This window comes from Dama dama, chromosome X (assembly GCF_033118175.1).
Source record: "Dama dama isolate Ldn47 chromosome X, ASM3311817v1, whole genome shotgun sequence".
Classification (NCBI taxonomy): domain Eukaryota; kingdom Metazoa; phylum Chordata; class Mammalia; order Artiodactyla; family Cervidae; genus Dama; species Dama dama.
In genome coordinates, this window is record NC_083714.1 from 84,782,444 (window position 1) to 84,804,639 (window position 22,196).

Consider the following 22,196-nt stretch of genomic DNA (forward strand, 5'->3'; position numbering starts at 1 on the left):
ATCTGGTCAAGGCTATGGTTTTTTCAGTGGTCATATATGGATGTGAGAGTTGGACTGTGAAGAAAGCTGAGCGCTGAAAAATTCATGCTTTTGAACTGGTGTTGGAGAAGACTCTTGAGAGTCCCTTGGACTGCAAGGAGATCCAACCAGTCCATCCTAAAGGAGATCAGTCCTGGGTGTTCATTGGAAGGACTGATGCTGAAGCTGAAACTCCAATACTTTGGCCACCTCATGTGAAGAGTTGACTCATTGGAAAAGACCCTGATGCTGGGAGGAATTGGGGGCAGAAGGAGAAGGGGACGACAGAGGATGAGATGGCTGGATGGCATCACCGACTCGATTGGCATTAGTTTGAGTAAACTTAGGGAGTTGATGATGGACAGGGAGGCCTGTCGTGCTGCGATTCATGGGGTCGCAAATAGTTGGACACGACTGAGCGACTGAACTGAACTGAACTGAACAACCTACATAGCATTTTCTTTGAAACAGATTTCTATTGTTTTAGAAAAATTGGGCATTACTAAGTGTCAGTTTCTCCTTCTCATTACGAATTGTCAATAGTGACTATGCAAATTCAAGATTTTTGTCTCAGAAATTTGTCTCTAATAATTAGTATAATATGATAGTTAATATCCTACATGGAGTTACTAAGGGGTTAACTTAAATGTAGAAATGTATTTTCTTTTCTAATCTAAATTAATACAGTTTCTTTTTTTCCTCACCACTAGAATCAGAATTCAAGCTATCAATCATTATGGACTAAGCCCTTTTAGCCAGCCAATAAGAACCAAAACCAAGCCACTGCCACCTGAGCCTCCACGACTTGACTGTGTGGTATATGGGCACCAAAGCCTCAAACTGAAATGGGGTAACTCTTCAAGCAAAAGATTACTTTCTAACCTTACAAGCTATAATTTATTAATGGGAGATCGATCCGAAAGGTAAACTATTTTTTACTATTTAGCATGTATTATAATAAAAATATTTTAAAATTTCCTATTTTAATTCATAATCCAAAGTGGTTTCAATGAACTAATAGATGTTAAAGCGGCCCATTAACATGCTAGCAATACTTTCTTAAATTCTTACTGATAATTCAGCTCTCCATTTTTTCCTCTTTCAAAACATTTCTTCCCTTAAACAACAGATATTAATACTATGGAATATAGAGTTACCAAAGAAATATGAAAGTCTGCACCTTCACATTGTGATATTTACAATTTGATTTTTTTTCTTTTGTGTTTTACCTTTATGGCTTCAAGTTTATTTATTTAGGGCTTATTATAGTTTTAAAAACAGTTTTAAGTCAGTCATATAGAGTTATTTGTACCTGTAGGACAGTTGATTAATAATATTGCTTCCTTCCATCTCGATTCCCACTTCCAGATTTTCTATTATTTATCACGGACCTTGTCAGAGTCACAAGGTACAAAGATTGAGTGAACACACGCAATATAAATTTAAAATCCAAGCATGTAATGAAGCTGGTGAGGGGCCACTGTCTGATATCTATACTTTCACTACAACCAAAACCCCACCAGCCACACTTAAAGGTAAGTATTATAAGCCATGATAATGAAGACTATGTTAATTTGAGTTCCAGTAGCTCATATATAAAATTCCACAGTAAGGTTTATTTTAAATATTCAAAAATAGAACACTAAAATTACTTAATTAAGAATTAAAAGGGCAAGATAAAATTTAATGATGTCCCAGAATCATGATTTTTTATATTTTAATTTTATTGGAGTATAGTTGATTTTTAAAATGTTGTGTTAGTTTCAGGTGTAAAGCAAAGTGATTCAGCTAAACATATACACATATCCACTCTTTTTTAAGATTCTTTTCTCATATAGGTTATCCCAGAAAACTGAATAGATTTCCCTGTGCTATTCCACAGATCCTCGTTGGGTATCTATCTTGTATTTAGTAGTGTGTGTGTATTCATCTCAAGTTATTGATTTATCCCTTTGCCCCATGTTTTCCCTTTGGTAGCCATAAGCCTGCTTTCCATATCTGTAAGTCTGTTTCTGTTTTTGAAATAAATTCATTTGTGTCTTTTATAGATTAAATTGCACATATAAGTGATATCATAGAATATTTGTCTTTCTCTTTCTGACTTAACTTCACTTAGCATGACAGTCTCTAGGTCCATCCATGTTCCTGCAAATGGCATTATTTTATTCTTTTTATGACTGAATGAGCTTCAATGATGGCTTAGTGTCAAAGAACCCACCTGCCAGTGCAGGAGATGCAGGTTCAATCCCTGGGTCAGGAAGATCCCCTGGAGAAGGAAGAGAAGGAAATGGCAATCCACTCCAGTATTCTTGCCTGGGAAATTCCATGGACAGAGAAGCCTGGCAGGCCACACTCCATGGGGTCACAAAAGAACTCTTAGTGACAGAACTCTTCGTGACTAAACAACAAACAATACTCCATTGTGTACTACATCTTTATCCATTTCTCTGTTGATGGGCTTTTACGTTGCTTCCATGCCCTGACTGCTGTAAATAGCACTGATATGAACATTGGGGTGCATGTATCTTTTCAAATTATGGTTTTCTCCAGATATATGCCCAGGAGTGGGATTGCTGGAACATATGGTAGCTGTATTTTTAGTTTTTAAAGGAATCTCCATACTGTTCTCCATAGTGGATGTACCAATTTACATCCCCACCAACAGTGTAGGAGGGTTCCCTTTTCTCCACACTCTCTCCAACATTTGTTTGTACACTTTTTGGTGATGGCCATTCTGACTGGTGTGAGATGATACCTCATTGTAATTTTGATTTGCATTTCTCTAATAAATAGTGATATTGAGCATCTTTTCATGTGCTTTTTGATCATCTGTATGTTTTCTTTAGAGAAATGTGTATTTAGATATTCTGCCCATTTCTTAATTGGGTTGTTTGGTTTTTTTGGAAATTGAGCTGCATGAGCTGCTTGTATATTTTGGAGATTAAGTCCTTGTTGGATGCTTTGTTTGCAAATATTTTCTCCCATTCTGTGGGTAGTCTTTTCATATTGACAGGTTTCCTTTGCTGTGCAAAATCTTTTGAGTTTAATGAGGTCCCATTTGCTTATTTTTGTTTTTATTTTCATTATTATAGGAGATAGATTGAAAAATATATTGCTGCCATTTGCATCCAAGAGATTCTGCCTGTATTTTCCTCTAAGAGTTTTATAATATCTAGTCTTATATTTAGATCTTTAATCCATTTTGAGTTTTTTTTTGTGTGTATAGTATTAGAGGATTTCTAATTTCATTCTTTTACATGCAACTGTTCAGTTTTCCCAACACCACTTATTGAAGAGACTGTCTTTTCTCCATTATATATTCTTACCTCCTTTGTCATAGATTAGGTGACCATAGGAGTATGGGTTTATCTCTGGACTTTCTATCCTGTTCCATTGATCTCTATTTGTTTTTGTGCCTGTACCATACTATTTTGATTACTGTCACTTTGTAGCATAATCTGAAGTCAGGGAGCCTGATTCTTCCAGCTCTATTTTTCTTTCTCAAGCTTGCTTTGGCTATTCAGGGTCTTTTGCATTTCCATACAAGTTGTAAATTTTTTTCTTCTAATTCTGTGGAAAATGCTATTTTAATTTGATCAAGGCTGCATTGAATCTGTAAATTACTTTGGGTAGTATAGTCATTTTCATAATATTGATTCTTCAAATCCAAGAATGTTGTATATTTCTCCATCTGTTTGTGTCATCTTTGATTTTTTTCAAATCAAAATTTGATTTTTTTATTTTATAGTTTTCAGAGTACAGGTTTTATGTCTCCTTAAGTAGGTATTTTATTTTTGTTGCAAGAGTGAATGGGATTGCTTCCTTAATTTCTCTTCCTGATCTTTCATTGTTAGTGTATAGAAATACAAGAGATTTCTGTGTATTAATTTTGGGGGTTTTTTTCAGTCTTTGGGAATTTTTTTACTCAGCATAATTCTTTGGAAACTCATTCATCTGGGTGTGTATATAGCAGTAATTTGTTTCTTTCTGCAGCTGAGCAGTATTCCATGATATAGAATAGCCACAAATTTTTTAAACACTCACCCAAAGAAAGATACCTGGTTGTTTCCAGTTATTAGCTATTATGAATAAAGCTTCTATAAATATTCACTTATAGGTTTTTGTCTGAGCACAAGTTTTCATTTCTCTGGGATAAATGCCTAGGAATGCAATTGCTGGAAGTTGCATATTTAATTATTTAAGAAACTGTCAAATTGTTTTCAAGGAGGCTGTGCCAATTTATTATACATTCCCACCAGCGATATATGAGCAAGCCAGTCTCTCCACTTTCTCATCAGCATTTGGTGTTGTCATTATTTTTTATTTAGTCATCCTGATAAGTGTGTATTGGTATTCAATTGTGATTTTAATTTGACTTTCCCTCATGGCTAACAATGTTGAACATCTTTTCATGTGCTTACTTACCGTCTGGGTAACTTCTTAGGTGATATGTCTTCATAATTTCTCCCATTTTCCAATTGGATTTTTTGTTTACTATTGAGTTTTGAGAGCACTTACATTCTAGATATTAGTCCTTTTTTGGATATGTGGCTTACTAATATTTTCTCTCACTTTGTAGTTTTTCGTTCTCTTCACAGGGTCTTTTAAGACTTTGATTTTGATGAAGTTGTTTTTCTTTATTTTGTCTTTGGTGTCAAGTCGAAATTCTTTACCAAACCCTAAATCCTGAAGAATTTTTCCCAGGTTGTTTTGTTTTGTTGTTTCCTCAAGGTTTCATAGGTATAGGTTATACATTTAAATCCATGAGCTGTTTTGAGTTAGTTTTTTAAATTATTTATTTATTTATTTATTTTAATTGGAGGCTAAATACTTTACAGTATTGTAGTGGTTTTTGCCATACATTGACATGAATCAGCCATGGTGTACATGTGTTCCCCATCCTGAAACCCCCCTCCCCATCTCATCCCTCTGGGTCATCCCAGTGCACCAGCCCTGAGCACCCTGTCTCAAGCCTCGAACCTGGACTGGTGAACTGTTTCACATATGATAATATACATGTTTCAATGCGATTCTCTAAGATCATCCCACCCTCGCCTTCTCCCACAGAGTCCAGAAGATGGTTCTATACATCTCTGTCTTTTTTGCTGTCTCACATATAAGGTTATCATTACCATCTTTCTAAATTCCATATATATGCATTAGTATACTGTATTGGTGTTTTTCTTTCTGGCTTATTTCACTCTGTATAATAGGCTCCAGTTTCATCCACCTCATTAGAACTGATTCAAATGTATTTGTTTTAAAGGCTGAGTAATATTCCGCGAGCTGGTGATGGACAGGGAGGCCTGGCGTGCTGTGATTCATGGGGTCGCAGAGTCGGACATGACTGAGCGACTGAACTGAACTGAATATTCCATTGTGTATATGTACCACAGCTCTTATCCATTTGTGTGCTTATGGACATCTAGGTTGCTTCCATGTCCTGGCTATTATAAACAGTGCTGCAATGAACATTGGGGTGCACGTGTCTCTTTCTATTCTGGTTTCCTCAGTGTGTATGCCCAGATGTGGGATTGCTGGGTTATATGGCAGTTTTATTTCCAGTTTTTTAAGAAATCTCCACACTGTTCTCCATAGTGGATGTACTAGTTTGCATTCCCACCAACAGTGTAAGAAGGTTCCCTTTTCTCCACACCCTCTCCAGCATTTATTGTTTGTAGATTTTTGGATAGTAGCCATTCTGACCAGCGTGAGATGGTACCTCATTGTGATTTTGATTTGCATTTCTCTGATAATGAGTGATGTTGAGCATCTTTTCATGTGTTTGTTAGCCATCTGTATGTCTTCTTTGGAGAAATGTCTGTTTAGTTCTTTGGCCCATTTTTTGATTGGGTCATTTATTTTTCCGGAATTGAGCTGGAGGAGTTGCTTGTATATTTTTGAGATTAATTCTTTGTCTGTTGCTTCGTTTGCTATTATTTTCTCCCATTCTGAAGGCTGTCTTTTCCCTTTGCTTATACCTTCCTTCATTGTGCAAAAGCCTTTAAGTTTAATTAGGTCCCATGTGTTTATTTTTCTTTTTATTTCTGTTACTCTGGGAGGTGGGTCATGGAGAAGCCTGCTGTGATTTATGTCAGAGAGTGTTTTGCCTATGTTTTCCTCTAGGAGTTTTATAGTTTCTGGTCTTAGGTTTAGATCATTAATCCATTTTGAGTTTTTCTTCTGTATGGTGTTAGAAAGTGATCTAGTTTCATTCTTTTACAAGTGGTTGACCAGTTTTCCCAGCACCACTTGTTAAAGAGGTTGTCTTTTCTCCGTTGTATATTTTTGCCTCCTTTGTCAAAGATAAGGTGTCCATAGGTGTGTAGATTTATCTCTGGGCTTTCTATTTTGTTCCATTGATCTATATTTCTGTCTTTGTGCCAGTACCATACTGTCTTGATGACTGTGGCTTTGTAGTAGAGCCTGAAGTCAGGCAGGTTGATTCCTCCAGTTCCATTCTTCTTTCTCAAGATTGCTTTGGCTATTCGAGGTTTTTTGTATTTCCATACAAATTGTGAAACTATTTGTTCTAATTTTGTGAAGAATACCGTTGGTAGCTTGATAGGGATTGCATTTAATCTATAGAATGCTTTGGGTAGTATAGTCATTTTGACAATATTGATTCTTCCAATCCATGAGGACAGTATATTTCTCCATCTGTTTGTGTCCTCTTTGATTTCTTTCATCAGTGTTTCATAGTTTTCTATCTATAGGTCTTTTGTTTCTTTAGGTAGATATACTCCTAAGTATTTTATTCTTTTTGTTGCAATGGTGAATGGTATTGTTTCTTTAATTTCTCTTTTTGTTTTCTCATTGTTAGTGTATAGGAATGCAAGGGATTTCTGTGAGTTAATTTTATATCCTGCAACTTTACTATATTCATTGATTAGCTCTAGTAATTTTCCGGTAGTCTTTAGGGTTTTCTATGTAGAGGATCATGTCATCTGCAAACAGACAGAGTTTCACTTCTTCTTTTCCTATCTGGATTCCTTTTATTTCTTTTTCTGCTCTGATTGCTGTGGGCAAAACTTCCAAAACTATGTTGAATAGTAGTGGTGAGAGTGGGCACCCTTGTCTTGTTCCTGATTTTAGGGGAAATGCTTTCAATTTTTCACCATTGAGGGTAATGCTTGCTGTGGGTTTGTCATATACAGCTTTTATTATGTTGAGGTATGTTCCTTCTATTCCTGCTTTCTGGAGAGTTTTAATCATAAATGGATGTTGAATTTTGTCAAAGGTTTTCTCTGCATCTATTGAGATAATCATATGGTTTTTATCTTTCAATTTGTTAATGTGGTGTATTACATTGATTGATTTGCAGATATTAAAGAATCCTTGCATTCCTGGGATAAAGCCCACTTGGTCATGATGTATGATTTTTTAAATATGTTGCTGGATTCTGTTTGCTACAATTTTGTTAAGGATTTTTGCATCTATGTTCATCAGTGATATTGGCCTGTAATTTTCTTTTTTTGTGGCATCTTTGTCTGGTTATGGAATCAGGGTGATGGTGGCCTCATAGAATGAGTTTGGAAGTTTACCTTCTGCAATTTTCTGGAAGAGTTTGAGTAAGATAGGTGTCAACTCTTCTCTAAATTTTTGGTAGAATTCAGCTGTGAAGCCGTCTGGTCCTGGGCTTGTTTGCTAGAAGATTTCTGATTAGAGTTTCGATTTCCTTGCTTGTGATGGTTCTGTTAAGATCTTCTATTTCTTCCTGGTTCAGTTTTGGAAAGTTATACTTTTCTAAGAATTTGTCCATTTCTTCCAAGTTGTCCATTTTATTGGCATAGAGCTGCTGGTAGTAGTCTCTTATGATCATTAGTATTTCAATGTTGTCTGTTGTGATCTCTCCATTTTCATTTCTAATTTTATTAATTTGGTTTTTCTCCCTTTGTTTCTTAATGAGTCTTGCTAAAGGTTTCTCAATTTTGTTTATTTTTTTCAAAAAACCAGCTTTTAGCTTTGTTGATTTTTGCTATGGTCTCTTTAGTTTCTTTTGCATTTATTTCTGCCCTAATTTTTAAGATTTCTTTCCTTCTACTAACCCTGGGGTTCTTCATTTCTTCCTTTTCCAGTTGCTTTAGGTGTAGGTTTAGGTTATTTATTGACTTTTTCTTTGTTTCTTGAGGTAAGCCTGTATTGCTATGAACCTTCCCCTTAGCACTGCTTTGACAGTGTCCCATAGGTTTTGGGTTGTTGTGTTTTCATTTCCATTCGTTTCTATGCATATTTTGATTTCTTTTTTGATTTCTTCTATGATTTGTTGGTTATTCAGAAGCATGTTGTTTAGCCTCCATATGTTGGAATTTTTAAATGTTTTTTTCTTGTAATTGACCTCTAATCTTCCTGCATTGTGGTCAAAAAAGATGATTGGAATTATTTCAATTTTTTTGAATATACCAAAGCTAGATTTATGGCCCAGGATGTGATCTATTCTGGAGAAAGTTCCGTGTGCACTTGAGAAAAGGTGAAATTCATTGTTTTGGGGTGAAATGTCCTGTGAATATCAATTAGATGTAGCTGGTCCATTGTGTCATTTAAAGTTTGTGTTTCCTTGTTAATTTTCTGGTTAGTTGATCTATCCATAGGTGTGAGTGGGGTATTAAAGTCTCCCACTATTATTGTGTTATTGTTAATTTCCACTTTCATACTTGTTAGCATTTGCCTTACATATTGTGGTGCTCCTATGTTGGGTGCGTATATAATTGTTATATCTTCTTCTTGGATTGATCTTTGATCATTATGTAGTGTCCTTCTTTGTCTCTTTTCACAGCCTTTATTTTAAATTCTATTTTATCTGATATGAGCTACTCCTGACTTTTTTTGGTCTCCATTTGCATGAAATATCTTTTTCCAGGCCTTCACTTTCAGTCTGTATGTGTCCCTTGTTTTGAGGTGGGCCTCTTATAGACAGCATATATAGGGGTCTTGTTTTTGTATCCATTCAGCCAGTCTTTGTCTTTTGGTTGGGGCATTCAACCCATTTACATTTAAGTTAATTATTGATAAGTATGGTCCCGTTGCCATTTACTTTGTTGTTTGGGGTTTGAGTTTATACACCTTTTCTGTGTTTCCTGTCTAGAGAAGATCCTTTAGTATTTGCTGAAGAGCTGGTTTGGTGATGCTGAAATCTCTGAGCTTTTGCTTATCTGTAAAGCTTTTGATTTCTCCTTCATGTTTGAATGAGATCCTTGCTGGGTACAGTAATCTGGGTTGTAGGTTATTCTCTTTCATCACTTTAAGTATATCCTGCCATTCCCTTCTGGCCTGAAGAGTTTCTATTGAAAGATCAGCTGTTATCCTTATGGGAATCCCCTTGTGTGTTAGTCATTGTTTCTCCCCTGCTGCTTTTAATATTTATTCTTTGTGTTTGATCTTTGTTAATTTTATTAATATGTGTCTTGGGGTGTTTCACCTTGGGTTTATCCTGTTTGGGACTCTCTGGGTTTCTTGGATTGGGTGGCTGTTTCCTTTCCCATTTTAGGGAAGTTTTCAACTATTATCTCCTCAAGTGTCTTCTCATGGCCTTTCTTTTTGTCTTCTTCTGGGACTCCTATGATTCAAATGTTGGGGCGTTTCACATTGTCCCAGAGGTCCCTGAGGTTGTCGTCATTTATTTTAATTCTTTTTTCCTCTCTGCTTCATTTATTTCTACCATCTGTCTTCTACCTCACTTATCCTATCTTCTGCTTCCATTATTCTACTGTTGGTTCCCTCCAGAGTGTTTTTGATCTCATTTATTGCATTATTCATTATTGATTGACTCTATTTTATTTCTTCTAGGTCCTTGTTAAACATTTCTTGCATCTTCTCAGTCCTTGTCTCCAGGCTATTTCTCTGTAGCTCCATTTTGTTTTCAAGATTTTGGATCACTTTTACTATCATTATTCTAAATTTTTTTCAGGTAGACTCCCTATCTCCTCCTCTTTTGTTTGGTTTGGTGGGCATTTATCATGTTCCTTTACCTGCTGAGTATTTCTCTGCCTTTTCATCTTGTTTATATTGCTGTGTTTGGGGTAGCCTTTCTGTATTCTGGCAGTTTGTGGTTCCTCTTTATTGTGGAGGTCCCTCTCTGTGGGTGGGGTTTGACAAGTGGCTTGTCAACGTTTCCGGGTTAGGGAAGCTTGTGTCGGTGTTCTGGTGGGTGGAGCTGGATTTCTTCTCTCTAGAGTGCAATGAAATGTCCAGTAGTGAGTTTTGAGATATCAATGGGTTTGGTGTGACTTTGGGCAGCCTGTATGTTGGCGTTCAGGCCTATGTTCCTGGGTTGCTGGAGAATTTGTGTGGTATGTCTTGCTCTGGATCTTGTTGGCTCTTGGGTGGTCGTTGGTTTCAGTGTAGGTATCGAGGCTTTTGGATGATATTTTATTAGTTAATGTTCCCTGGAGTCAGGAGTTCTCTGGTGTTCTCAGGTTTTGGGCTTAAGCCTCCTGCCTCTGGTTTTCAGTCTTATTCTTCCAGTAGCCTCAAGACTTCTCCATCCATACAGCACTGATTGTATAACTTCTAGGTTGATGGTGAAAAGATTCTCCACAGTGAGGAACAGTCAGAGAGGTTCACAGAGTTACATGGAGAAGAGAAGCGAGAGGAGGGAGATAGAGGTGACCAGGAGGAGAAGAGGGGGAATCAAAAGGGTACAGAGCAATCTAGCTATCTCCTCCCTATCTCAGTAAATAATTCCCTATGTGCTCTGCACAGTCTGGAACCCTCAGAGAGGTTCACGGAATTACATAGAGAAGAGGGAGGAAGGAGATAGAGGTGAGCAGGAGGAGAAGAGGGGGGGTCAAAAGGAGATAGATCTAGGCAATACTCTGTCCCCTAAGTGTTCTCCACAGCTCATAACACACACAGAGATTCACAGAGTTGGGTAGAGAAGAGAAGGGGGAGGGAGGAGATAGAGGTGGCCTGGGGGAGAATAAGGAGAGTCAAAAGGGGGAGAGAGTAATCAAGCCAGTAATCACACTCCTAAGTAAAAATGGGTACTGAAGTTTGGATTCTTAAATGTACAAAATTGATAACAAATACCATAAAGCAAAGATTAAAAATCTAGAGTAGAGGTTAAACTCTCAAAAATACAACATTAAAAAAATTACAAAAAGTGTAAGAAATATATGTGAAGTTTGCTTTAAAGATAGGCTTCTTTTGCAAGGTAATAGTAGATTATAAAAATGAAAATTAAAGGAGTAATAGAGGACTTTAAAAAATACATATTTTTTAATTTAAAAAATGGTAATAGTAAAAATATATCTAGGAATTTCTCTGGAGCTGTTGCGGGCAGTGTGAGGTAAGTTCAGTTTCAGTAAGTTCCTTGTTCCAGCTTATACTTCTCAAGATCTATAGGTCCCTTCCAATGTAGTCGGTGTTAACTACAGGAATTTTAACCTGTTGCACCTGTCACTTCCAAAGCGGTTCCCTCTGTCTATTTTGGCTTCCTCTGTTTGCAAGTCTCTTCAGTGTCTAATTTCTGCCCTGATATAAGGGGGCAAAGATGGTCTCTTGTTTAGGCTCACTTGTTCAGTCGTGCCGTGGGGAGGGAGGAACACTGCAAATAAATATCACTGGCCTGTGTGGGGAGTGCTCGCAGTGTTTCACTCAGGTTCCAGGTTGCTCTGCAGGGAGCGGGCCCTGGGTTGCATGCACTTCCCAGGTCTAAGCTGCTCAGGTTCAGGTTCTCGGGTACTCCACAAAGGCACAGACTCCGTTGGGCCTGCGTTTTGTGCCCTTCCCTGGTAGAGCAGCTCAGGAAACCAGGCGCTTGGCGAGCACACTTTCTGCAGGCAGTGAGTGCGTCTTATCACCTCCCGGGTCTCAGTCGGTCAGATTCCTGGGTTGCAGCAGGCGCGCCCGTCTCCGGTGTGCCGTTTTTCTCCTCCTGGAAGCTGATCTCTGGCTGTGACCCTCCCGGCGGATGTCAACCATCCAGAATCCCAGGAAGCCTTGGTTAGAAACTGCAAGCCTGTTCACAGTTCGGTAGGGGATGCTGTCTCTGGGGCCAACTTTACCCCTTTCAGGCTCTGGCTGGCACCCGCCTGCCCCCTGCCTCCGGCGGGGGATTGGGCGGTCTGAGGCCTGCTACCTCTCCTTTGGTATTCGCTCAGTCCTTTGTTCTGTGAGCTGGCTGGCAGTGCCTTAAATTAGGGCTTTTTGCGAGATAGTTCTCTCTCTCTCTCTCTCTCTCTCTCTCTCTCTCTCTCTCTCCCCTCTCTCTCTGGCTATCCCACAGTTTAGGTTGCTATCTCATGTTAGCTCCCTCAGATTGCCCTCAGGCCATCCAGGCCTGGTCCTTACCCTAAGCAGTGCAGCCTGCTCCTCCCCGCTCAGCCCCCACTTGCTGGTGGCAGATGCGAGCATCTGGGGTACTTCTCTGCTGGGAGTTGCCATTAGGTATGTAATCTGTGGGTTTTATTTATTTATTTTTTCCTCCTGGTTATTTTGCCCTCCAAGAGTCCAAAACTCCCCACAGACCCGTCGATGAGAGGGTTTCCTGATGTTTGGAAACTTCTCCTCTTTTAAGACTCCCTTCCTGGGATGAATCTCCAACCCTAACTCTCCTGTCTCTCTTTTTATCTTTTATATTTTGTCCTACCTCCTTTCGAAGACAATGGGCTGCCTTTCTGGGTGCCTGATGTCTTCTGCCAGTGTTAAGAAGTTGTTTTGTGGAATTTGCTGTGTTCAGATGTTCTTTAGATGAATTTGTGGGGGAGAAAGTGGTCTCCCTGTTGTATTCCTTCACCATCTTAGGACCGCCCCTGTGTATTAATTTTATATCCTATGACTTTACTGAGTACATTGATGACCTCTAGTAGTTTTCTAGCAGCATTTTTTATGTATAATATCATGTCATCTGCCAACAGTGACAGTTTTACTTCTTCAGAATCATATTTTTTAAATATTTTGAGATAAACTAATCCAGCCAATCACACTATAACCAGTGCCATTTTGAGAGGAAGAAGCTGAGTCCCCAAAATGGTAACTTAGCTAAAAAACACGATGAACCAGTGGCACAGGCAAGATTAGTACTGTAGGCTCCTGATTCCCATCATAGTTTCCTTTCCATTTTATCTATATTTTCTCAAATGGATTAGTACACAAATTTCATCAACTAATAGGCGTGATTATACTGATTAAAGCTGAGAAAAGCCTACATAAATTTAGATTTAGGTACGTATTTGTACATATTTAGTACAAATTTTTTAGCTTCATATTTGGTAATTAGTACATATTTGATAGGGCTTCCCTGGTGGATCAGTGGCAAAGAATCTGCCTGCCACTGTAGGAGACCTGGGTTTGATCCCTGGACAGGAGGATCCCCTGGAGAAAGAAATGGCAACCCACTCTAGTATTCTTGCCTGGAGAATCCCATGGACAGAGAAGTCTGGTGTTCTATGATCCTCAGGTTTGCAAAAGAGTCAGACACAACTTAATGACTAAACAAACACAACAACTTAACAACAACATATTTGATAATTTCTCAAACTCTGAATTTAGTTCTCCTTATAGGAGTAAAGTAAAGGAAATGGCAACCCACTCCAGTACTCATGCCTGGAAAATTCCATGGATGGAGAAGCCTGGTGGGCTACAGTCCATGGGGTCGCAAAGAGTTGGACACAACTGAGCGACTTCACTTTCTTTTTTTTTTATAGGAGTAAAATAAAGTGTTGTTGGTAATACATAACGAGGCCAAGTAGTCATGAAAGCTCAAGCTTTAAGGATCTTTTTCTTTCCAGTTGTGAAGTTCAGTTGCTTTAATCCATCCACACATGAGTCCAAGCACTGTTCTGAAATGGTTTTCAGTGTAAAACTAACTGGAACATTTTGCAATTAAACATGATTTAGATCACAATACCTTGCTCTTTTCCTATGTATTTAAGCCCCATTTTCCTCAAACATAGAAAGATTCAGTTCAGTTCAGTCGCTCAGTCATGTCCGACTCTTTGCGACCCATGAATCGCAGCACGCCAGGCCTCCCTGTCCATCATCAACTCCCGGACCCTACTCAAACTCATGTCCATCGAGTCGGTGATGCCATCCAGCCATCTCATCCTCTGTTGTCCCCTTCTCCTCCTGCCCCCAGTCCTCCCAGCATCAGGGTCTTTTCCAATGAGTCAACTCTTCACATGAGGTGGCCAAAGTATTGGAGTTTCAGCTTCAGCATCAGTCCTTCCAATGAACACCCAGGACTGATCTCCTTTAGGATGGACTGGCTGGATCTCCTTGCAGTCCAAGGGACTCTCAAGAGTCTTCTCCAACACCACAGTTCAAAAGCATCCATTTTTCGGCACTCAGCTTTCTTCACAGTCCAACTCTCACATCCACACATGACCACTGGAAAAACCACAGCCTTGACTAGACGGACCTTTGTTGGCAAAGTAATGTCTCTGCTTTTTAATATGCTGTCTAGGTTGGTCATAACTTTCCTTCCAAGGAGTAAGTGTCTTTTAATTTCACGGCTGCAATCACCATCTGCAGTGATTTTGTAGACCAAAAAAATAAAGTCTGACACTACAAAGATTAAGAACATGAAATAAAGATGCTACTTTTCTACTCAGTTTCTGTCTTTCTTTCCTCAGTCAGTTTCTACCCTACTTTCCTCACACACTTTCTGTGATCTTAAAATAAAATTATTAATGACTGTGAGGATTCTTCCAAATGTATGATACATCATATAAATACAATGCAAGAGATATCAGTAGGGATTCAACCAGACTAATAAGTTGTAAACTTCAGTTCAATTGCTCAGTCATGTCCAACTCTTTGCGACCCCATGAACTGCAGCACACCAGGCTTCTCTGTCCATCACCAACTCCCAGAGCTTACTCAAACTCATGTCCATTGAGTTGGTGATGCCATCCAACCATTTCATCCTGTCATCCCTTCTCCTCCTGCCTTCAATCTTTCCCAGCATCAAGGTCTTTTCCAAAGAGTCAGCTCTTCATATCAGGTGGTGAAACTATTGGAGCTTCAGCTTCAGAATCAATCCTTCCAATGAATATTCAGGACTGATTTCCTTTAGGATTGACTGGCTGGATCTCCTTGCAGTCCAAGGGACTCTCAAGAGTCTTTGCCAACACCACAGTTCAAAAGCATCAATTCTTCAGTGCTCAGCTTTCTTCACAGTCCAACTCTCACATCCATACATGACTACTGGGAAAACCATAGCTTTGACTAGATGGACTTTTGTTGGCAAAGTAATGTCCCTGCTTTTTCATATGCTGTCTAGGTTGGTCATAACTTTTCTTCCAAGGAGCAAGCGTCATTTAATTTCATGGCTGCAGTCACCATCTGCAGTGATTTTGGAGCCCAGAAAAATAAAGTCAGCCACTGTTTCCACTGTTTCCCCATCTATTTACCATGAAGTGATGGGACCATATGCCATGATCTTAGTTTTCTGAATGTTGGGTTTTAAGCCAACTTTTTCACTCTCCTCTTTCACTTTCATCAAGAAGCTCTAGTTCTTTGCTTTCTGCCATAAGGGTGGTGTCATCTGCATATCTGAGGTTACTGATATTTCTCCCAGCCATCTTGATTCCAGCTTGTGCTTCTTCCAGCCCAGCGTTTCTCATGATGTACTCTGCATATAAGTTAAATAAGCAGGGTGACAATATACAGCCTTGACGTACTCCTTTTCCTATTTGGAACCAGTCTGTTGTTCCATGTACAGTTCTAACTGTTGCTTCTTGACCTGCATACAGATTTCTCAGGAGACAGGTCAGGTGGTCTGGTATTCCCATCTCTTTAAGAATTTTCCTGTTATGATCCACACAGTCAAAGGTTTTGGCATAGTCAATAAAGCATAAGTAGCTGTTTTTCCGGAGTTCTCTTGCTTTTCAATGATCCAATGGATGTTGGCAATTTGATCTCTGGTTCCTCTGCCTTCTAAATCTGGCTTGAACATTTGGAGGCTCACGGTTTACATACTGTTGAAGCCTGGCTTGGAGAATTTTGAGCATTACTTTGCTAGCATGTGAGATGAGTGCAATTGTGTGGTAGTTTGAACATTTCTTTGGCATTGCCTTTCTTTGGGATTGGACTGAAAACTGATCTTTTCCCAGTCTTGTGGCCACTGCTGAGTTTTCCAAATTTGCTGGCAAATTGAGTGCAGCACTTCCACAGCATCATCTTTCAGGATTTGAAATAGCTCAACTGGAATTCCATCACCTCCACTAGCTTTGTTCGTAATGATGCTTCCTAAGGCCCACTTGACTTCACATTCCAGGATGTCTGGCTCTAGGTGAGTGATCACACCATCGTGATTATCTGGGTCATGAAGATCTTTTTTGTATAGTTCTTCAATGTGTTGTTGCCACCTCTTCTTAATATCTTCTGCTTCTATTAGGTCCATACCATTTCTGCCCTTTATTGTGCCCATCTTTGCATGAAATATTCCCTTGATATCTCTAATTTTCTTGAATAGATCTCTAATCTTTCCCATCTATTGTTTTCCTCTATTTCTTTGCATTGATCACTGAGGAAGGCTTTCTTATCTCTCCTTGCTATTCTTTGGAACTCTGCATTTAAATGGGTATATCTTTCCTTTTCTCCTACCTTCAGCTTCTCTTCTTTTCTCAGCTATTTGTAAGGTCTCCTCAGACAACCTTTTTGCCTTTTTACATTTTTTTCCCTTGAGGATGGTCTTGATCACTTCCTCCTGTACAATGTTACAAACTTCCATCCATAGTTCTTCAAGGCACTCTATCAGATCTAATCCCTTAAATCTGTTTGTCACTTCTAAAGTTGTAACAGATATTACTAGAAAATAAAATATTTTTATTAATTGACAATTTTAAGTGCTTAAAAATTTTATTACAAGTATTAAGATGCTGGTGGTACAGCAAAAGTCTTTACAGTAAGAACTATAAATATATATCATTTAGATTAATCTTACATGGGTTGCCTTTTAGTGACCATATAAAACTGTATGAGAGATTTCAATGTTTTCAAGACCAGCTAGGAAAAGTGGAACCATCTAAGCTGAAATTCTCTTTTTCTAGCACCTAAATTGCAGCAGTTGAATAACAATACTTGTGAGGTCAAATGGGAATCTTTGGAGCCAATAAACGGAGATTCCATAGTTTACAGTCTTCAGCTCATCAGTGGAAAAGGAACTGACGTGGTAAATTCTTGTAAATTTTGTCATTGTAATTTACAGTTTTACATCCTGCTGGGGACTGAGCTTTTGTCAAAGAGTACAATATTCTTTTATGATATTGAAAGTAACTAAATTTTATCCAAAAATCCTATCTGGTCTTAAATATTTATGTACATAATACTTACATGGGAACAATTTGTTTATGTATTTAACTTAATATTATTGGATGTAGTTGTTTTTAGTTTCCACTGACCACATGCCCAACCCATTCCAAACCAAATGGAATTTAAAGTTTAACAGTTACAAGTCTTTGTTATTTGTTACATTGAAGAAAATTACACCTAAATAGTACTGGGTTCTCAAGATATTAGAGACTGTAACAGTAAACTTTTATTTTTGTTGTGAACATATTCATGCAATGTTTCCTGTTGTCAAAAACCATTTTTTTTTTTTTTTTTGGTAAGAAAAGGTAATTTTAATTTTGACTCTTTTTCTTTTAGATTTACAAAGGACCGAACACATCGTTCACCTTTTCCAACTTTCTCACAAATTCACATTACTGCTTCAAAGTCTGCGCTGGACGTCAATATCAGAATTCTGCTGGGATACAAGAGCTCTGGGGACATTGTAGCCAGAGTGCTCTTTTCTCAACCTATAAGCAACAGCTGGGGCCTGGCAAAGATGTTAGAAGAAAGAGAGGAAGCAGCCCTAATGAAGGGAAACATGAAAAACTCAAGATAGAGATGAGTGATGATACCTTTGTTCTGATCCTTGTGATAGGATTTGCACTAATTGCCATTCAATGTGCTGCTATGATTCAGTACCTCCTTATCAACTAATCTATTTTTACACATTTTTAACTTTTTAGGAAGTTCTAAAACAAATTACATTAAATAAAGAAATTGCTAGATGCATCTCAGTTCTTAAAAGTAAATCTTATTGGGTAGAAATCCTTATGAACTTTTATCTGACATCAAAAGGACTGCCTTCAAGAAATTCATTGTTAATTTTAAAAAAAAAGAAATTCATTGTGACAGTAGAAGAGATTTTTTTAGAAAATAGGTATATTTTAAATTTGAAAATTTTAGCAACACTCCACTATTATGTAAAATGACCTAAAACCTCTCTTGAAAACTATTCCCTGTCTTAATTTTTCAAATGAATATTTTGCAAAGTTTTAAGAGTTATGAGAGGATAAAAGCATTTCAGAATTTTATACAGAACAAAGTGGTAAAAATCAATTCTACATGTCAACTTACATTCATATGAAATAATAAAAAGTATCTACCAACTTTATATTCTGTACTGTAATTTTTTCAAGGTAACATACTCAGCTGTTTGGCTTGTCCTCTGATAATTACTTTGATAGTGGGAAAGTAGTAATTTACATCACTTTGGGAGTAGAAGTAGGGACGTAGGAAGCCATTTTATACCATTCGAAGCTCTTTCAAATACACCCAGTGCTGATTATTCTGTAACTGGAATAATTTAACATGATACATATGATTATTCATATTTTACATGGAATATTTAAATGATTTATTCTCAAAATTGATACATTCATATTTATTTCTAGTTACAAATGAAGCATCTGTCTCTATTCTCACAATCTTTCAGGGGCTGTTTTGGCCATCTTGCAAAGGAGATGTCACCCTCTCCAAAGAATATTTCTTACCTTTATTGAAACTGTTTAAATATTATCTCTATTTCAGTTTGTTCTTTGTATTTCAAAAATGAAAACCCTAAGTTGGCCCATTTTCACATGGGCTAATTTTGGCATACCCAATGATATTATATTTCACTGGGTATTGCACTGATATGTGGTATGTTACAGAAAATTTATTTAGGTGGTTGCTGTTCAGTTTAGAGCTTGATGTATTGTTTAAACATGAAAAACATAAAAGTTTTCTTCAAAAATAAATTGTGATACAATATTAATCCACATTCTAAAAGAATATTACCTTCACATTTTAACTTTAGAGAATACCAAAAATGAAAGTTTTAATGTAATAGCTTTTTATATACACCACAGAAATAATATTTTAAAGCCTATTTTAAAAATATATCTTATCAGTCTTTCTTTGCCTACAAGCAAACATTTCATTAAAATTTTACCTACTGGAAAATATTTTAAAGGTGTATTTAAAATCTTACCTATATAGTAATTTGCTTTTATTGGAAAATGGAAAATTCTCTCAATTTAGAATACCTTGTGAGATTGATAATTAAACTGAATACACTTTAATCTGCTAAAAGTAAATGTTTTGCAGCTTGTATATTTCATATACCTACATTCATCAAACTAATGTAGAACCTAAAATTTACACTTACTAAAGTATTACTATCATAGGAAACATTTTAAATACCAATAAAAAATTAAAAAAATATTCCCCTGTTATTTTTTAAATGGGACTTGCACAAGTTTATTTATTTGGAATAATTATCCCCTTGATGCTACATATTTATCTCCTCACAAAGAAACTAGAAAAATTAAAACCAATTCAAGATGTCTTTTTTTAATTTATTTATTTTTAATTGAAGGATAATTGCTTTACAATATTCTGTTGGTTTCTGCCATATATCAATATGAATCAGCCATAGGTATACATATGTCCCCTCCCGAACCTCCCTCCCACCTCCCACCCCATCTGACCCCTCAGGGTTGTCACAGATCATTGAACTTGGGCTCCCTGCATCATACAGCAAAATCCCACTGGATATCTAATTTTACATGTGGTAATGTATATTGTTCAATGCTACTCTTTCAAGTCTTCCCACCCTCTCCTTCCCACCTTGTGTCCACAACTCTGTTCTCTTTGTCTGCATCTCCATTGCTGCCCTTCAGATAGGTTCATCAGTACTGTCTTTCTAGATTTCATATATATCAAGATGTCTTTAACTGGCTGTTACAACATTGTTTTATAAATCCTGTTTCTGACTTATTTCTAATTCTAGGGCATTGTATATTCTAAATATCAGGAGAATAAGGTTCTAGTCTCATCTCTGCTACTAACAAATCGTGTGACCTCAAGAAAACCCACAAAAATAAACTCAAATGGATTAAAAACTTAAATGTAAGGCCAGAAACTATAAAACTCTTAGAGGAAAACATAGGCAGAACACTTTTAACATAAATTGCAGCAAGATCCTCTTTAACCTACCTCCTAGAGGAATGGAAATAAAAACAAAAATAAACAAATGAGAACTAATTAAATTTAAAAGCTTTTGCACAGCGAAGGAAACTATAAACAAGGTGAGAAGACAACACTCAGAATAGGATAAAATGATTGGAAATAAAGCAACTGACAAAGGATTAATCTGCAAAATACACAAGCAGCTCATGCAGCTTAATATAAAAAAAGAACAACTAAATAAAAAAGAGGGCCGAAGACCTAAACAGACATTTCTCCAAAGAAGACATGCTGATGGCTAATAAACACTTGAAAAGATGCTCAGCATCACTCATCATTAGAGAAACACAAATAAAAACTACAATGAGGTATCACCTCACACAGGCCAGAATGGCCATCATCAAAATATCTACAAATAATAAATGCTGGAGAGGATGTGGGAAAAAGGGAACCCTCTTACATTGTTGGTGGGAATGTAAATTGATAAAACCACTATGGAGATTCCTTTTAAAACTAGGAATATTGATGTATGGCAGAAACCAACACAATATTGTAAAGCAATTGTCCTCCAATTTAAAAAAATTTAAAAATAGGAATAAAGCTACCATATGACCAGGAATTCCACTCCTTGGCACACACCCTGAGAAAACCATAATTCAAAAAGACACATACATCCCAATGTGTCTTTTTGACACACTCCAATACTTTGGCCACCTGATGCGAAGAACTGACTCCTTGGAAAAGACCCTGATGCTGGGAAAGATAGAAGGCAGGAGGAGAAGGGGACGACAGAGGATGAGATGGCTGGATGGCATCACCAAGTAGATGGACATGAGTTTAAGCAAGCTCCAGAAGTTGGTGATGGACAGAGAAGCCTGGTGTGCTGCAGTCCATGGGGTCACAAAGAGTCAGACATGACTGAGTGACTGAACTGAGAGGATCCCAATGTTCACTGCATCACTGTTTACAATAACCAGGACATGGAAGCAACCTAGATGTCCATCGTCAGATGAATAGATAAAGAAGTTATGGTAATATATACAATGGAGTATTACTCAGCCATAAAAAGGAATGAATTTCAGTCACTTGAACTGAGGTGGATGAACCTAGAGCATATTATAGAGTGAAGTAAGTCAGAAAGAGAAAAACAAATATTGTAAATTAATGCATATATATGGAGTCTAGAATAATGGTACTGATGAACTTTTTGCATGGCAGGAATAGAATCACAGACATAGAGAATGGACTTGTGGATACAGTGGGGGAAAGAGAGGGTGAGATAAATTGAAAGAGTAGCACTGACATATATACACTGCCATGTGTAAAATAGGTAACTAGTAAGAAGATTCTGTATAACACGGGGAGCTCAGCTTGTACTCTGTGATGACCTAGAGAGGTGGGATGGGGAGTTGGGAGGAAGGCTCAAGAGGGAGGGGATATACATATACTTATAGCTGATTTGCATTGTTGTATAGCAGAAACCAATATAACATTGTAAAGCAATTATCCTCCAATTAAATTTTTTAAGGAATAGAATAACAACAAGGTCCTACTGTATATATAGCACAGGGAACTATATTCAATATCCTCTGATAAACCATAATGGAAAAGAATATGAAAAACAATGCATATGTATGTGTATAACTGAGTCACTTTGCTGTACAGTTGTAATTAACACAACACTGTAATTCAACTATGCATGCATGCTAAGTCACTTCAGTCATGTCTGACTCTTTGTGATCCAACGGAACTATAATTGAATATTTTTTTAAGTTTTTTGATGTGGGCCATTTTTAAAGTGTCTATTGAATTTGTTACAACACTGCTTCTGTTGTATGTTTTGGTGTTTTGGCCACAAGGCATGTGGTATCTTAGCTCCCTAACCAGGGATCAAACCTGCACCCCCTGCATTGGAAGGCAAAGTCTTAACCACTGGACCACCAGGGAAGTCCCTA

The 22,196-nt window shown here is 37.5% G+C and overlaps 1 protein-coding gene across 1 annotated transcript in view; it reads left to right on the top strand.

The window, feature by feature from the left end:
• The window catches only part of LOC133052742 (fibronectin type III domain containing protein 3C1-like), a 60,130-nt gene extending 42,181 nt beyond the window's left edge, over positions 1 to 17,949 (top strand). Inside the window, 4 exon segments of the mRNA XM_061137606.1 lie at positions 729 to 941; positions 1,387 to 1,553; positions 17,013 to 17,134; positions 17,611 to 17,949. Coding sequence (XP_060993589.1) covers positions 729 to 941; positions 1,387 to 1,553; positions 17,013 to 17,134; positions 17,611 to 17,949 — 841 coding nt within the window.
• The last annotated feature ends 4,247 nt before the right edge of the window (positions 17,950 to 22,196 follow it).